The sequence below is a fragment of the Calypte anna genome, chromosome 1, assembly GCF_003957555.1.
Source record: "Calypte anna isolate BGI_N300 chromosome 1, bCalAnn1_v1.p, whole genome shotgun sequence".
NCBI lineage: Eukaryota > Metazoa > Chordata > Aves > Apodiformes > Trochilidae > Calypte > Calypte anna.
In genome coordinates, this window is record NC_044244.1 from 90,192,612 (window position 1) to 90,206,938 (window position 14,327).

General features: G+C 38.2%; 1 protein-coding gene across 1 annotated transcript in view; it reads right to left on the bottom strand.

The window, feature by feature from the left end:
* The window catches only part of VEZT (vezatin, adherens junctions transmembrane protein), a 56,072-nt gene that overhangs the window by 35,179 nt on the left and 6,566 nt on the right, over positions 1-14,327 (bottom strand). Inside the window, exon 2 of the mRNA XM_030445337.1 lies at positions 5,048-5,182. Within this exon, the coding sequence (XP_030301197.1) occupies positions 5,048-5,182 (135 nt within the window). The remainder of the gene's footprint in view (positions 1-5,047; positions 5,183-14,327) is intronic.

Here is a 14,327-nt window from a genome sequence, read left to right on the forward strand (position 1 = left end):
ACCATTTTCAGCTCCTTAGCCTCCATGAATCTTCGAGTTTTTATCACGAACATTTAAACCTACTCGAAGGATAATTTTAAACTGCTACCATCTGACTAAATCAGACTGTGGAATTACTGGAAAAATAAAACAAAAGAACTTGTACCAGCATGCTGTGTAGGTAATCTTTTGGTTTATTTTCCTTGTTTTGATTTAAAAATAAAAATCTGATCTTGCATAAACACTCAACAGACATGTCAGTGCTTGAAAACACAAAAGAAGACAACCCCACTGTCTTGGGCTGTGACCCAGCAGAGTACAGTAACACATTAAATTATTCATATCCTTGGAATAGTGTCTCACAGTTTGCATTCTCTTTGGGAGTGTTAATGACAAGTAAAACAGCTTTCATCAACACACAAGTCAGGTCATGTTGTCAGTGCTTCTGGAGTATTCTTCTTACAACTTCAGAACACCACTCAGTTAAACAAAAATGTGTAACAGAAAGAAGATAATGCTTCATATTAAATACCTTCCAGCTACCCAGAACTAGCATTAAGTTGACAGAGATAAAGGACTGGTTCCCTCTGCCTTTCCACATCAGGTCACCTGCACAACTGCTGAGGGCTAGCCCTGATTCAGTTCTCAGTAGCTGTCTCCAGGACCAGCCCTGTCCTTGGGATGAAATATTATCACATCTAAGATAGGTTGAAGCGTGACAGTAGAATCAATTTAAACATTCAGATATGTACAGCTGCCTAGGAAAATGACTGAAAAAGGAAAAATGTAAATTGGAAGATATACATTCCCTAAAGATCAAGCAGGATTACCCAAATAGGATTTAATTCTAGAAAACAGCTCTAGGAGCTCTTGCAAACAGGGCTTTTGAGGATCAAGTGATCATGAGACCATACCTTTAGCTGTAACTTTCTCCACAGATTGATGCGGTCAAAACCACTCCACCTATAATTACTGTGCTAAATCATATCTCTACACTCACTCAGGTGGGAGCTGGGCACTTCATCAGCCCTCAGAAAACAACTTTGAAGCATCTTTAGAGCTTTTCAGTTCAATGTCCATTAAGATCATATTCCAATTCAAAACAAACCCCAAAACACACCAAAGCCATGCACAGAAAGAACTGTATCAGATGTGTTTCAAAGTCAACTGATGTCTCTGCCTTTCATTAAGCCTGAACCATACACTCTGCTTGGCAGGACAGCAAGACACAGCAGCAACAGCAGTTTGTATCAGACACTAGAAACCTCTTCTTTTTTTCAGATTTTTTTCAGTCCCTGAAGATTCCAGACTAGATCTCTGCCTTGCTAAAACCTCGCTACATGTCACCAGATTGTATCTGCACAGGGTTCTTACTTGACTGAGTACAAGAGGAGTAAACAAACCCAAATCAAGAACAAAGCAATACCACAGCATTTGTTTCCCAGACATTTTATAATTGCAGTAGACTAGGCCAGCAAAGGCTGCAAGGAGGGAAGTGATAATTGTGTCATGTAAAAATGAGGAAATGATTGGACAGGAATGTAAATGGTCTGCCTATACGTCATACAAAATTGCAAATAAGCTTCAGATCCTCCTAAATTCAGTCTACAACTTTAAATGTGTGGCCAGCTGCCTCTGATCCTTTTTTTTCTGAGACACCCTACGAAAATAAGATACAGAAATCAAATCACAAGAACAGACTTAATGACTTCAGATTATGAAAAAATAGTGTTAACATTCCCAAACTGGTACTGGAACAGCAGCAGGAAGAATCTAGACATTTCATCAGCAGCAATTACACACAGGTTTCTTCCTTATTTCCCCTATGTATCCTTGTCTAGACAGAGATGGGACAATGTGAATGTCATCCTAGTATTTGTAAGAAATGGACACCTCATTTTCACACACCCTTCAAGTTAAAAGGCAAACCATGACTAATTACTTGTACATCAGATACAACACTGGAGGACGTGCTCCCAACACAATAAAATTAAGTGTAAAATGCTTGAGGGGGGGAAAAATAATACTTGAGGCTTTTAAAAGCAGTGTATCTTAATACTTTTGAGGTTCTTAATCCATAGCACATATGTATTGAATTTGGTTGAAACTATATAGATAAACACAGCATTATACTGCTTCACTGACTTCCACAAAAATAATTATGCAAAATAAAGTAATGCAGCCAACAAGCAATAGTCCATGCATTACTTCACAGTAGTGAACAGATAGGCAGTGAAAGGTGTCATCCTAATTTTCATTTAACAGTGATTTAATTAAAGTTTTCTTGCACTAAGACAAAATAGGTATTTTCAATGTAACTGTATCACAAAATTGCCAATAACTCCAAAAGGAAAATGTGTTTGCAGGTGCTTTCTTGAGGGTTATGGTGTCAGATGACAATTCTGAAAAGTAAGGGTAGTGGACCTAGTATTTCCATTAATATTTTTAAAGGTAGTTTAAATTAAAGTATAAAAAAATGTGAGCTAGACTCTGAGTTAAATTTAGCCTTGAGTGAGACAGGCAATCAGATTACAAATGTGAAAGCCCACCAATAGCAAATAGCAATCAATTTATTCATTAAGTTTAAAATAATCTTATATTAGAGAAACTAGCCAAGAAAGCATGGAGATACTGCAGGAATCAATTTTCATCCCCTTAATTTATCTGTTTCTTGGGCAACACATAAGACCAGACTTCCGTATGAAGCCCCTTCATCATTTCCCTACATGATTTCTGGAAAGCTGTAATCTCTACAAGAGCATGGACAAACATTACTAAAATTAATGATTCTTATGATAGTATGATTATTTTTTACAAGCCCTGTCTAATCCCTGTTCTGGGCACACAGTGGTACTTAGTGGAGCCTGCATCTTAACTACATGATCATCTTCGATCAGGAAGACGTGGCACACTTCCAAAAGGACTAAAAGTCTCATAAACTGGGGACTGAGGCTGTGAAGCAAAAGATGCAGTGAACCTGCCCAACAGGTGAATGCAAATCATCACCAATCTGTCCATGAAGATAGATAGACTCCAACAGGACTGAAGACCAAAGCAAAATGTTTCATGTTTTATTTTCAAATGGACTAATGAGTGTGTGAAGAAGCTTTTATAGTCTATGAGAACACAGTATGAAAATATGACCCATCAACACTTCTCTGAATACTGGTAGATGAATAAGCTTCACACTGCAACTTCTAAATTTCCACTTCAAAGTCTGTGCATGTCAGTCCTTGCAAGTACACCATACTATTGCAAACATTTCAAAAACCACACATTCTTTCCCCAGACCAGAAAAAACCTGACTGATGTTATCCACATGAATAAACACACTTCCAAATCCTACCCCACCTAATATCCTACACAGGGTAGAATAGATTAAAACTCCCACAAGAAAAAAATACTTCTGACCAAAAACAAAGGAAGAACAAAACTGAAGACATTTTGTTAAAATTAATCCTAACTAACTGAGAATATTACTTGGCTAATTCCTTGAAGCATCAGAGAACTGAGCAGCAGATACACATAAATATGGCATTATCTGAGAAAAAACCCTAAGGAAAGCATCAGCTCTCTTCTTTTGCTGTATCATCCTTCCCTCTCTAGGGGGACCTGGAGATCCCAGGGCCACTCTATCACATTGCCTGTGCTGGTAAAAAGGATGATGCTCTCCTCTGCTCACTGCCAACTAACTAGGAAGATGAAACATAGTGGAACAGCAAAGCAGCAGAGGTTACAAAAAAGAAGAAAGTGATAGTGAAGCTCTGATTTGAAGATGGGTAAGGAGGAATAAAGCAGGAATGAACAACAGGAAAACTGAGCCCCAGTGGAAGCTTAAAAGTCACAGTAGGCAAGAATCAGATGACCTAAGGTGCACAAAGGTGGAAGCTACTATAGATGGTGGGAAGAGAGGAGAAAGAAACGGTGATTCTTCAAAAACAATGCACCAAGCCATGAATGCTAGGTTTAAGTTCTTAATTGTGAGGTGCTGTCTACCTCAGACTGAAGTGGTCAGGACAGATAAGTCTCCACAGAAGCCTCTTTTTTCTCCTGGCTTAGCACATAGTTGGAGCACGGCCACTGAAAATTGAATTTTCCACTGTCAAAGTGAAAGAGGTAGGCAGAAAATAACTGCTCTTTGGATGCTCCATCTAGGTGCTAAGGAGAAGACAGACCAGCTACTGAATTTTCAATATACTTTTTGCAAAGAAATTCCTATGTTAACTGCCTCAAAAGAGAAATTTCCTCACTTACACTACAGCTCCTCCTTGGAGTCACAGAGTCACATTGCTTGTACACCACCAATAACAAAAAAATTCAATTTATTTTTAATAAGGTCATCATGGCCAAATTCTCAAGCATAATTTTAATACCCAAATGTTTATCCACTAGCCTTTAATTTAAAACAAGAGAGAAATAAGAAGCCTGAGCTAACCAGTTGATCCTTGTCAGCTGTCAGTGTTAGAAAATTGTCACAACCTACTCATAGAATCATAGAATCATAGAATTGACTGGGTTGGAAGGGACCTCAGAGATCATCAAGTCCAACCCTTGGTCCACTACTGCTGCAGTTAGCAACCCAGTTAATCAACCTAAACACAGTTCTATCTCATTCAGATTGGTTATGGTATTCATACTTCCCAGAAAGCCTCTTAGTATGTTTTATTACAGAGTGAGTTATATTTTGCAACTGAATACCTGAAAAGGCTGGGAACTATAAATATTCCGTTTCTGAAAATTACAGGTTTTATTCCCAGAATGTCACATTAAGGTAACATAATACTGTCAAGTAAATAAGTTAACTAAAAATACTCAAAAAATTAATCAGCAAAGTCTCTTTCTTCCGTAGATTACGTAGGCACAATGAAAAACTCCAAACTATACTGGCAAACCAAGTGTTTGCAAACATATGTGCAGACAGCTAGTTGGGGTTTGGTGGCTTTGTTGATTATTTTTTAAATACAGTAAGAGAATTATAATTATCTCTTCTCATTCTGTCCGTTTGTAAATGGTTCTCTTTGTAAATGCTGTTCTCTTTTGAGAAGATAGGAACAAGGTGAGCACTCACTTTCTGGGCAGCGTGCACAGTCCTCTCTCTTTGGCTTTCTGCTGCTGCACATTGTTCTGCTTTCTGTGATACCGATGAACATACTTCAAAATCTGTGTGTCCCAAATCCTGTAGATATTGGTAGAGTGGGGAATTCTAAAAGATATTATAAAAAAAAAGAAAGATGAGAAAAAAACAATGTTAAAAATCATTCCCCGTTTCCCACAAAACACAGCAGTGAACATAGGAGCCCCACAGGCAGAAATTAACAGAGAGCAGCCCTGCAGAGAAGGACTTTGGGGCAGCAGCGGATGAAAAACTGGACACAAGTCAGCAATGTGTGATTGCAGCCCAGAAAGCCAATTGTACCCTGAGCTGTATAAAAAGCCAGGCCAGCAGGTTGAAGGAAGTGATTGTCCCCCTCTGCTTCACTCCATTGAGACCCCACCTGGGGTACTGTGTCCAGTTCTAGGATGCCCAGCACAAGAAGGACATGGACTTGCTAGAGCTAGTCAAGAGGAAGGCCTCTAAGACGACCAGATAGAGAGCTGGGCCACCTCTCCTATGAAGACAGGCTTGGGCCTGTGGTGAGAGGAATCATAGAATCATAGAACTGGCTGGGTTGGAAGGGACCTCAGAGATCATCAAGTCCAACCCTTGATCCACTACCGCTGCAGTTACCATGTGGCACTGAGTGCCACATCCAGTCTCTTTTTAAATATCTCCAGGGATGGAGAATCCACTACTTCCCTGGGCAGCCCATTCCAATGCCTGATCACCCTCTCCGTAAAGAAATTCTTTCTAATGTCCAACCTAAACCTCCCCTGGCACAACTTAAGACCGTGCCCTCTTGTCTTGTTGAAAGTCGTCTGGCAAAAGAGACCAACCCCCCCCTGGCTACACCCTCCTTTCAGGGAGTTGTAGAGAGCGATGAGGTCTTCCCTGAGCCGCCTCTTCTTTAGGCTGAACAGCCCCAGCTCTCTCAGCCTCTCCTCATAGGGTCTGTGCTCGAGTCCCTTCACCAGCCTGGTTGCCCTCCTTTGGACCTGCTCTAGCACCTCAATCTCCTTCTTGAACTGAGGGGCCCAGAACTGGACACAGTACTCGAGGTGTGGCCTCACCAGCACTGAGTATAGGGGCAGAATCACTTCCCTGGACCTGCTGGCCACGCTGTTCCGGATACAGGCCAGGATGCCATTGGCCTTCTTGGCCACCTGGGCACACTGCTGGCTCATGTTCAGCTTCCTGTCAATCCAAACTCCAAGGTCCCTCTCTGTCTGGCTGCTCTCCAACCACTCTGTGCCCAGCCTGTAGCGCTGGGGGAAAAGGAGTAACAGCTTTAATTGAAAATACGATAGATTTAGATGAGCTATGAGGAGGAAATTCTTTAGTGTCGGGGTGGTCAGACACTGGAACAAGTCGCTCAGAGGAGCTGTGTGTGGATGCCCCCTCCCTGAAGTGTTCAAGGGCAGGTTGGATGGGGCTTTGAGCAAACTGGTCTAGTGGAAATGAAGCCTCAGTGTAACCTGACTAGGAACCTACAGAGTGTTTTACAGAAATAGAAAAACAAATTAAAAAAAAGGCTTCTGGTCCCTCCCAATTCTAATTGCCAGAGACTGTGGTTTCACATGTTTAGATATTTATTTATACAGACTTATGAATTTTTTGTTGTTGTCTGCATCAGATATCTAGGATTACTTAACTTTTATTTTTCTGTTTTCAGTCCACATATGTGTCTGAATCTACAGTAGATTTGATGGAAAGGATATTTATGCTAACCCTGGTTCTACTCAGGATATGTAAAAAGACTGCTTTTCTGAAAACTTCTCACTGATGTCTTAAATAGCCCAGTTAGTTGAGGATTAATTTTGACCTGTGGAAAATTTTACCAACATCACACACTAGTATGGGAACAGTAGCAAATTGCATAGGAAGAAAACAAACCATTTTAAGAATTATAACACACTACCAACAAGAAAAATAAAAACTAAAAACTTTACAGTAAATAACACCAAGTTGTGGAGGTCTGCAGAAACAACCACAAACAGAACAGCTACTACAAATTATTATATTAACTATCACCAACCTGCTGGTGCAACTTGCCAATGCCCCCATTCCAACATGGCCAAATCTCAAATGACTGTTTGACATCCAGTAAAACTTGGAACTCAGCCGAAAAAATTAACTTATTACATCTAGGGATGTTTTTTTTAACTCCAACACCGAAGTGATACTTTGGTCATGCTTACCTATTTAAAGCATGCAAATTTATACTTTTGCCTGCTCTGCTTGAGTTACTCACAACAGATTCAGTGTCCAGTCATAACTTGAAACTTAAACATTTGTACCAACTCACAGGTACAAAATACCCCCTTTACCCACCATGACAGGGATCGTACAGATTGTTGGGATAGGTTAATGACTCATTTCCTTGTGGGATTTTTTCCAGTGTGACAGCTCCTATCTTTTTTTCCACGTACTCTTCCTCCATAGTTATAAAGCTTTCTAATGCATTTAACTCTAGCATCTAACCCTAGCTAAACAATGCTCTGCTCTGGACAGGCTAGAATGAAGGTGCGTTTCTCTAAAATCTACCAGAATTACTGAATTAAAATATAATAGACCAGAATACTTCTCTTATTTAAGACACTGTTAAATAACTTCAGGATAAAACTTGGAATATGAATGCTGTTTAGATTGGTTTCATTTCCTCACAAGAAATGGATGAAGGAAGGCAGATGAATGGAAATCTACCAGAATTACTGAATTAAAATATAATAGACCAGAATACTTCTCTTATTTAAGACATTGTTAAATTCACTTAATTAATAACTTCAGGATAAAACTTGGAATATGAATGCTGTTTAGATTGGTTTCATTTACTCACAAAAAATGTATGAAGGAAGGCAGGGAGAGAGACAGAGACTCTGTACACTGAAAAGAGAGAATTAGTTAAAATCCTACATTTACTAAATGAAATATTGCATAGATGTAAGAATGCCCAATTCTTTCCTCTTACAAAGTATTTGGCAACATCAAATCCTTCCATCTAACTGTAATTAATTTTCTACTCTACAGGCACTACAGCATCTCTCCAAATGTTAATGAAACTTTATTTCCTAGTCAGGATGAGTAATTTTATTTCTTCTTGAGCCAAGGTGGAATGCGGGCACCTTATGAGGTTTTATATAAATTCCTTCAGATTAACTTTTCAAAGACTTTTACAGGGTTTAATTATAGGTAGATTTTCAATTTTTATTGCTGCTTGGTACTGGAAAGCATCTTTCTGATTGAGTGGGCAAATGATAAGCTATTAAAATTTAACTTGCATGTTAATCACATATTCCTTCAAGGGCTCTCCTCTTCCAGTTTTCCAGAAAGTACTGAAGCTATGGCAACCCTCCTCTCACACATTTGTCTCACTCAGCTTTACATTTTTGCTCAGAAAAATTGAAAACTACACTCTTCTTCTATTAGAAATATCACTGATAGCATACATACCCTAGCCTACATCAAGATAAAAACACAGTCTATGCATTTCCTTATTATATTTCATGTCCTAGATGCTAACTTTAAATGATACTGACAAGCCTGCCACTTGTAAAGCTGTGTAGTCTGTATAATTCAGAGAATGTCTCCAACAGTCTATCACAAATTTCTCCCATGACATATGTAACTAACAGCTAGAAAATCCACTATTTTTAAATACGAATTTTTAAAACTCAAGGGGTACATTTTAGGTACATGAAACTTCTGATATTATAAAAGAATCAGAAAATTTTTAATTATGCAACTACACAGTTGCAATAGGATACCATTAAAATAACCTATAAAGAATTATAGAATGGTTTGGGTTGGAATGGACCTTAATGTCATCTAGTTCCAAAACCCTGCAGTGGACAGGGACACATCCCACTAGACCATGGTGCTCAAAGCCCCATCCAACCTGGCAACCTGTCATTCTAGTATCTCACTATGTACCACTTGGTTCAGTAGAAGAGACAGAAGTGTTATACTTCTTGCTTACAAAACATTTTCCATCTTCACAAAGCTTTAAAAACAACACTTAAATAATATGTTTGATGCCACACAAATTATAGCTCTGAATTTCTAGTTCACCCAAATGTTTCACTACTAAATTTCTTTCCACTGCCTGAAAAAAAAAAATTATAGGTAAGCACATATTCTTGCACAGGCACTTCTGTGAGAAAAGTTCCTTGGTTTCAGTTCATGCTGTCATTCATCAGCACCGTCAGGCTCAGCTGTTTTTCTGCAAATGCCATAGATTAAAAACAACTACTTCTAATTTTCCTTTCTCAAAATTCAGGCATTCCTATTTTCAAGAGTACAACATATCTATATATATATATATATATAGATATAAAGAGAACTAATTTTTCATATCTGCACATATTATGGATACTACAGTCTTAGTAACGTACCAGAAAGTTCATCCCTGCAAGCAGTAATAGTTTGTCATTTGGAGAAAAAAAAAAAAAAAAAAGAAAAAAAAGAAAAAAAAAAAGACTTGAAAGAAAGCTTTTATGTGAAGTAAAGGGACAGCAAGATTGTTCAGTGGATGGGAACATTAGCATACTGCATAGGAAGAAAACTGGACAGGAAGAAAAGGAATTTAAAAGATTAAATTTCATCTTCGTATTAGTACAGGAAGGAATACAGGAAGTATTTTCATGTACTTTTGAATCTTTACTTTCAACTACTCTCAACTTAGATAATAACTAGAATAGTTAGTACTATTCATGTTTGACTGTCAGGTTAATTTATTTATTTTTAGTCATCTGGTAGAATGACATGGTAATGAATCATTTACAAAGCAGAGAAGAAAACAAATTATTAATAATTCAGCTTATTGTTATGTTACCATCACACTACCAGTTATTGATGGAAAATATTTTCTAAAGTAAATGAGGATACCGAGAAAAGATTTTTTCTGCAATATGTTGCATTTCTTTCTGAATTTTTTTTAAAGTTTCTTCTTCTGAGTCACTTTCTGAAACCACTTAGATCCAAGAGGCTGGCATTACATTTACACCAGGGCATTTTTAAAATTATGCTACTTGTCCAAAATGTATTCTGGAAATGGAAAACACTTCTAGGACAGAAGACAAACCAGTATTATTATTTGGTGTACTTTTTACAAATTATACATGGAAAATCTTTTTAGTTCGTAAAGGAAGGTAGCTGGAAACAGTTGATGGACTGAGTAGGAATACAGTTCTTGAAAATTTTAAGAATCAGAGTGTTCTGAGGACTCTTCAGAGAATGACATCAAGACTCCCATTTATTTTCATACGACTTTTCTAATTCATTACAATCAGTCATACTGCAAAGCCATTAAATTGTAACTAGACATTTATAGTATCGTATAGGCTTGTATAAGCTCCCATTTCCAGAATTAAGGAAGAAAACCCTTTCCTCCTCATTCATAACTGCCTGAGCATATTGATTTTAAAACTATACTACTAAATTTAATTCACTCACATAGCCATGCTTAACTACAACTCCTTTTTTCCATTGCTGAAAGTGATTGAGTCTCTTTCTAAACCAAAGATATATTGTGCAGGATTAAAGAACAGTCCACTAAATTAGTTTTGTTCTTCAACCCTTTTCTAATGCTTATTTTAATGCTACTACACATACAGCACTGATTTGGTTAGAAAAAAACATCACCTAAGCTGAAGACTAAACATCACATTTGCAACTCTAAGCCTATAGTAAAAATAAATAATAATAGTGAAAAATCAAAACCAAGCCAAACATTAAAGGATAATCAAACATATATAACATTGCCTACTGCTATGTGATGGAAGGGTTCTTCTAGTAGATAATACCCTAGCTTCAGAGAAGAGCTTATTTTTTATAAATATTTACTCAAATACTTAAATCTGTTGCAGGCTTGCAAGCACAGATACTGCACTATAATATGTGAGGCATTTTGTGTGTATTCTGTGAAAAACCTTTGTAGTCACGAATCAAATTAAGACGTTGTTAGCTTTCAAAATCTTGTTACAACAGCAGATGAAAATCAAAGCCACACCCAAATTGTTTTTGCTGATGCGCCATGAAGTAAAATGACTCAGGATTTCTCCATTAGAGACGGGGGCTTCCCACACCCAATGTTCTTTACTGTGATAAAATTTACCACCTAGTAAAGCCCTGCTCTAGTTTCCAACCACAGCTAAGGAGCCAACTAATTTTAAAAATTAATTTTAATGGTATTGCACAAAGTAAGAGGTTTAAAGATCTCTTCTTAAAATATGGACATGCTTTTTTTCAAAGCTGAGGTTTCAAATATGCCAAAAACACTGTGGGAGCCTAAACCACCCCCAAAATAACTACAAGTTGTGAATTATCATTTAAACAAATACATAAATTACACATTTCTACCACAGAGACAGCAAAAGCTGAAATACACTGAACAGGTGGCTAACTTGAAAAAAACCCCCAAAAAAACAGTACTCTGAAATCTACTGAAATCTACTCCCTCCCCTCAATACACAGATTTGAAACAGCGGAGCTGACACTCACAGACAGCGCGATCTTTGTCTCCTGGAAGAGGGTATTCCATTTTTCCCTTCGGTACTGCTCCCATGCACCTGACAGAATCTCACCCACCTCCCTGTTTCTCTCTGCTTGTCCCTCCAGGATGACCCGAGCCGAGGATGAGAAGGAGCTGTCAGGAAAACTGCACCTCTGCCCCTGCACAGTAGCATTTTCCTGACGGCATCAGCGGATGCAGTTTGAAACTTCCCAGGACCGTTTTCTCCTGACTAATGTGGCTCTCTAACTGGGGGGAGGGAAAAGGGATGACAGATTGCTAAAGGCTTTTAGAAAGATGCTGCTTGAAAGAATTATTGCGCATCAATCTTCCGTGCAGCCACTAATAAGACTTTCCAAGCAACGCTATTTAAAAGCCCGGGTTGTATTCTCCTGGCTGGTAACCACCTCCTCCTGTGCTCCAGCTGACAAAGAGCCAGGCGCTGGCAGGGCTCACATTAGACAATGACTTCAAGACAGCAAAAAAGTCATTTAATTTCCTATTCTGCTTTCAAAGCCACAGGAGCGTAGACCTTGGTTTCTCCAGCACTACTCTAACATTGGATTTAGAAGCAGGCTCTGAAAATTACTTGAAAGTCATTCATCTATTACTGTTCCTGGACATTTTCTGGTGTACAATATTGATCTAATTCTGCACGCACACACACATCCTGAAAAGTCAGGAAGTTTTTATATCCTCTGCATAGTTCTGTATGACTCCATCTGTGACAAAGGAAAGTTCTTCCCTTTCCATTTTCTGCAGGTGGTTGAGCAGGGCCTTTCTGACATGGAGAGAGTAATACCTGAAAAACTGAAACTCAGAGTGGTAAATGTTACTTTTGCTGGAGGACAGGGTAACAGGCCAGCTGAGCTCTGTACCTGGAGCTTAGGATGGGAAGACACAGATCACCCAAGTCATGGGACTGGGCTGATACAGGAGAACAGGTTTGTTTTATACCAGTCACTAACAACTCACAAATTTTACACTTCACTTACATTCAGAACTAAATTAATGAAATAAAGGTATCTGATTGATGAGCTGGCGAAGTATTCCTGAAAAGTTTTGGAAACCTCTTTAAAGCACCAGCTCTAAATAACTTGTTTATCCATATAAATCATGTTAATTCTGACTCCTAGTGACAACAAAATATAAGCAAACATCTTTACTTAAGTGAAGAGCACCCAAGAAACATGAGACAGAGACACCGAAAAGACTAAAAGAATAATGAAACAATTTTTTAATGCAAATGTCTCAAGGAAATGGATTTATGACTTGAAGCAGTGAGAGCAATACTGCAGAATTAACTGTAAACATGACCCCAGAGTAATTAACACAGAGGAGGATTAAAAAAATTTTGGACCAACAGATGTGAAAAATTACTGTGGGTTGTCATACATGTTTATCTTCAAATTTTCTATTAAAAATAATGAAGGTAATATGGGTTCACACACCATACAGCCCACATAACGTTTTTCTATACCCATTCAGATATGACATTAAGGTTATCCAAAAATGCCTGGTGAGTTTATTTGGCCTCTGCAACAACCAGACTTGTTCATTACCCAGTTTTAAGCTCGCAGGTTCTTTTATCTTCTCTCCAGTATCACCTGACTCCCAATCGTGTGATAAAAAGGAGCACAGCCTGTTCTCCCCTTCCCCTCAGCAGACTGCTGAGAAGCCAGATATCCAAAATACACCATCCATCACTAGTCCAGGTGTCTCTACAGTACACTGCAATTTGCAGCACAGAGATCTCCCCAGGCTGCATTTACATGGTCAATTTAATCTGCTGTTACCAGCGGGTGCAGATGAAAGCTGCAGTACCATTTTAGAACACTACTGGTAGCATTCACAGAGCCAAATAGAATAAGACACTGATATGATTATAAAAAAAAAAAATCAATCTTTTTTTTTTTTCATGCTTAGCTAGGTTAATTTACAGTCTAATCATCCTCCTGAACCACCTCACAGCATCACCCACAAATCCAGGTGTCAGCATAAGATGGGAATAAGCTGGAAAAGGTGAGTGAAGCTCAGACACCTCTTCTAGCAACAGCCCCACACTTCAGGCAAAGCAGAGTCTCAGAGCCAGCTCATCAGAATGGCAAGTGAGCTGGGGTTTTGACAGAACTGAGTACTTTAAACTGGCTTTATTTCAAGCATATGTATAAAACAAGCGTACTACATCTTTAGTCCACCCAGTATTTGGTGAGTAAAATCCTGTTAAGGGAGCATTACTGATGCTAGCATTGAAGTTGTGTAAATGTTCTTTTTCAGCTTTTCTTTTTCCCAATTTATAACACATGAGACATTCTTTTTAATAACATAACATTTTTAAGTCTGATAATTGACAAAAATCACACTACTTTACAAGCCCTAATGATTTCAGGTTTTTGAATGAATGTAACTTTAAATTTTAATCACAATAAAGTTTCTGAGGTTAGGTTTCCTCTGGAGGGGGGATGTTGTTCCATTCCCTAAATGAAATAGTTTTTGAACAGTTCAATTTGTGGAGAAAGCATTTGTGAAAACAAAAGTCACTGAGTGTTTTTATAAAAGCTACATTTGGTTTTAAAAGGTTCAGATGAGGATTTGAACATCTTGGTTTAGTGATGTACCAATATATTTGAAGCAAAGAAACACCACATTGTAGACATATTTTACTATCATAGGCATGCAAAGGACACATCAGCTAAAGGCTGCTCTGAGTATAGTTGTAGTATGCTGGGAAATGCTGGTGCC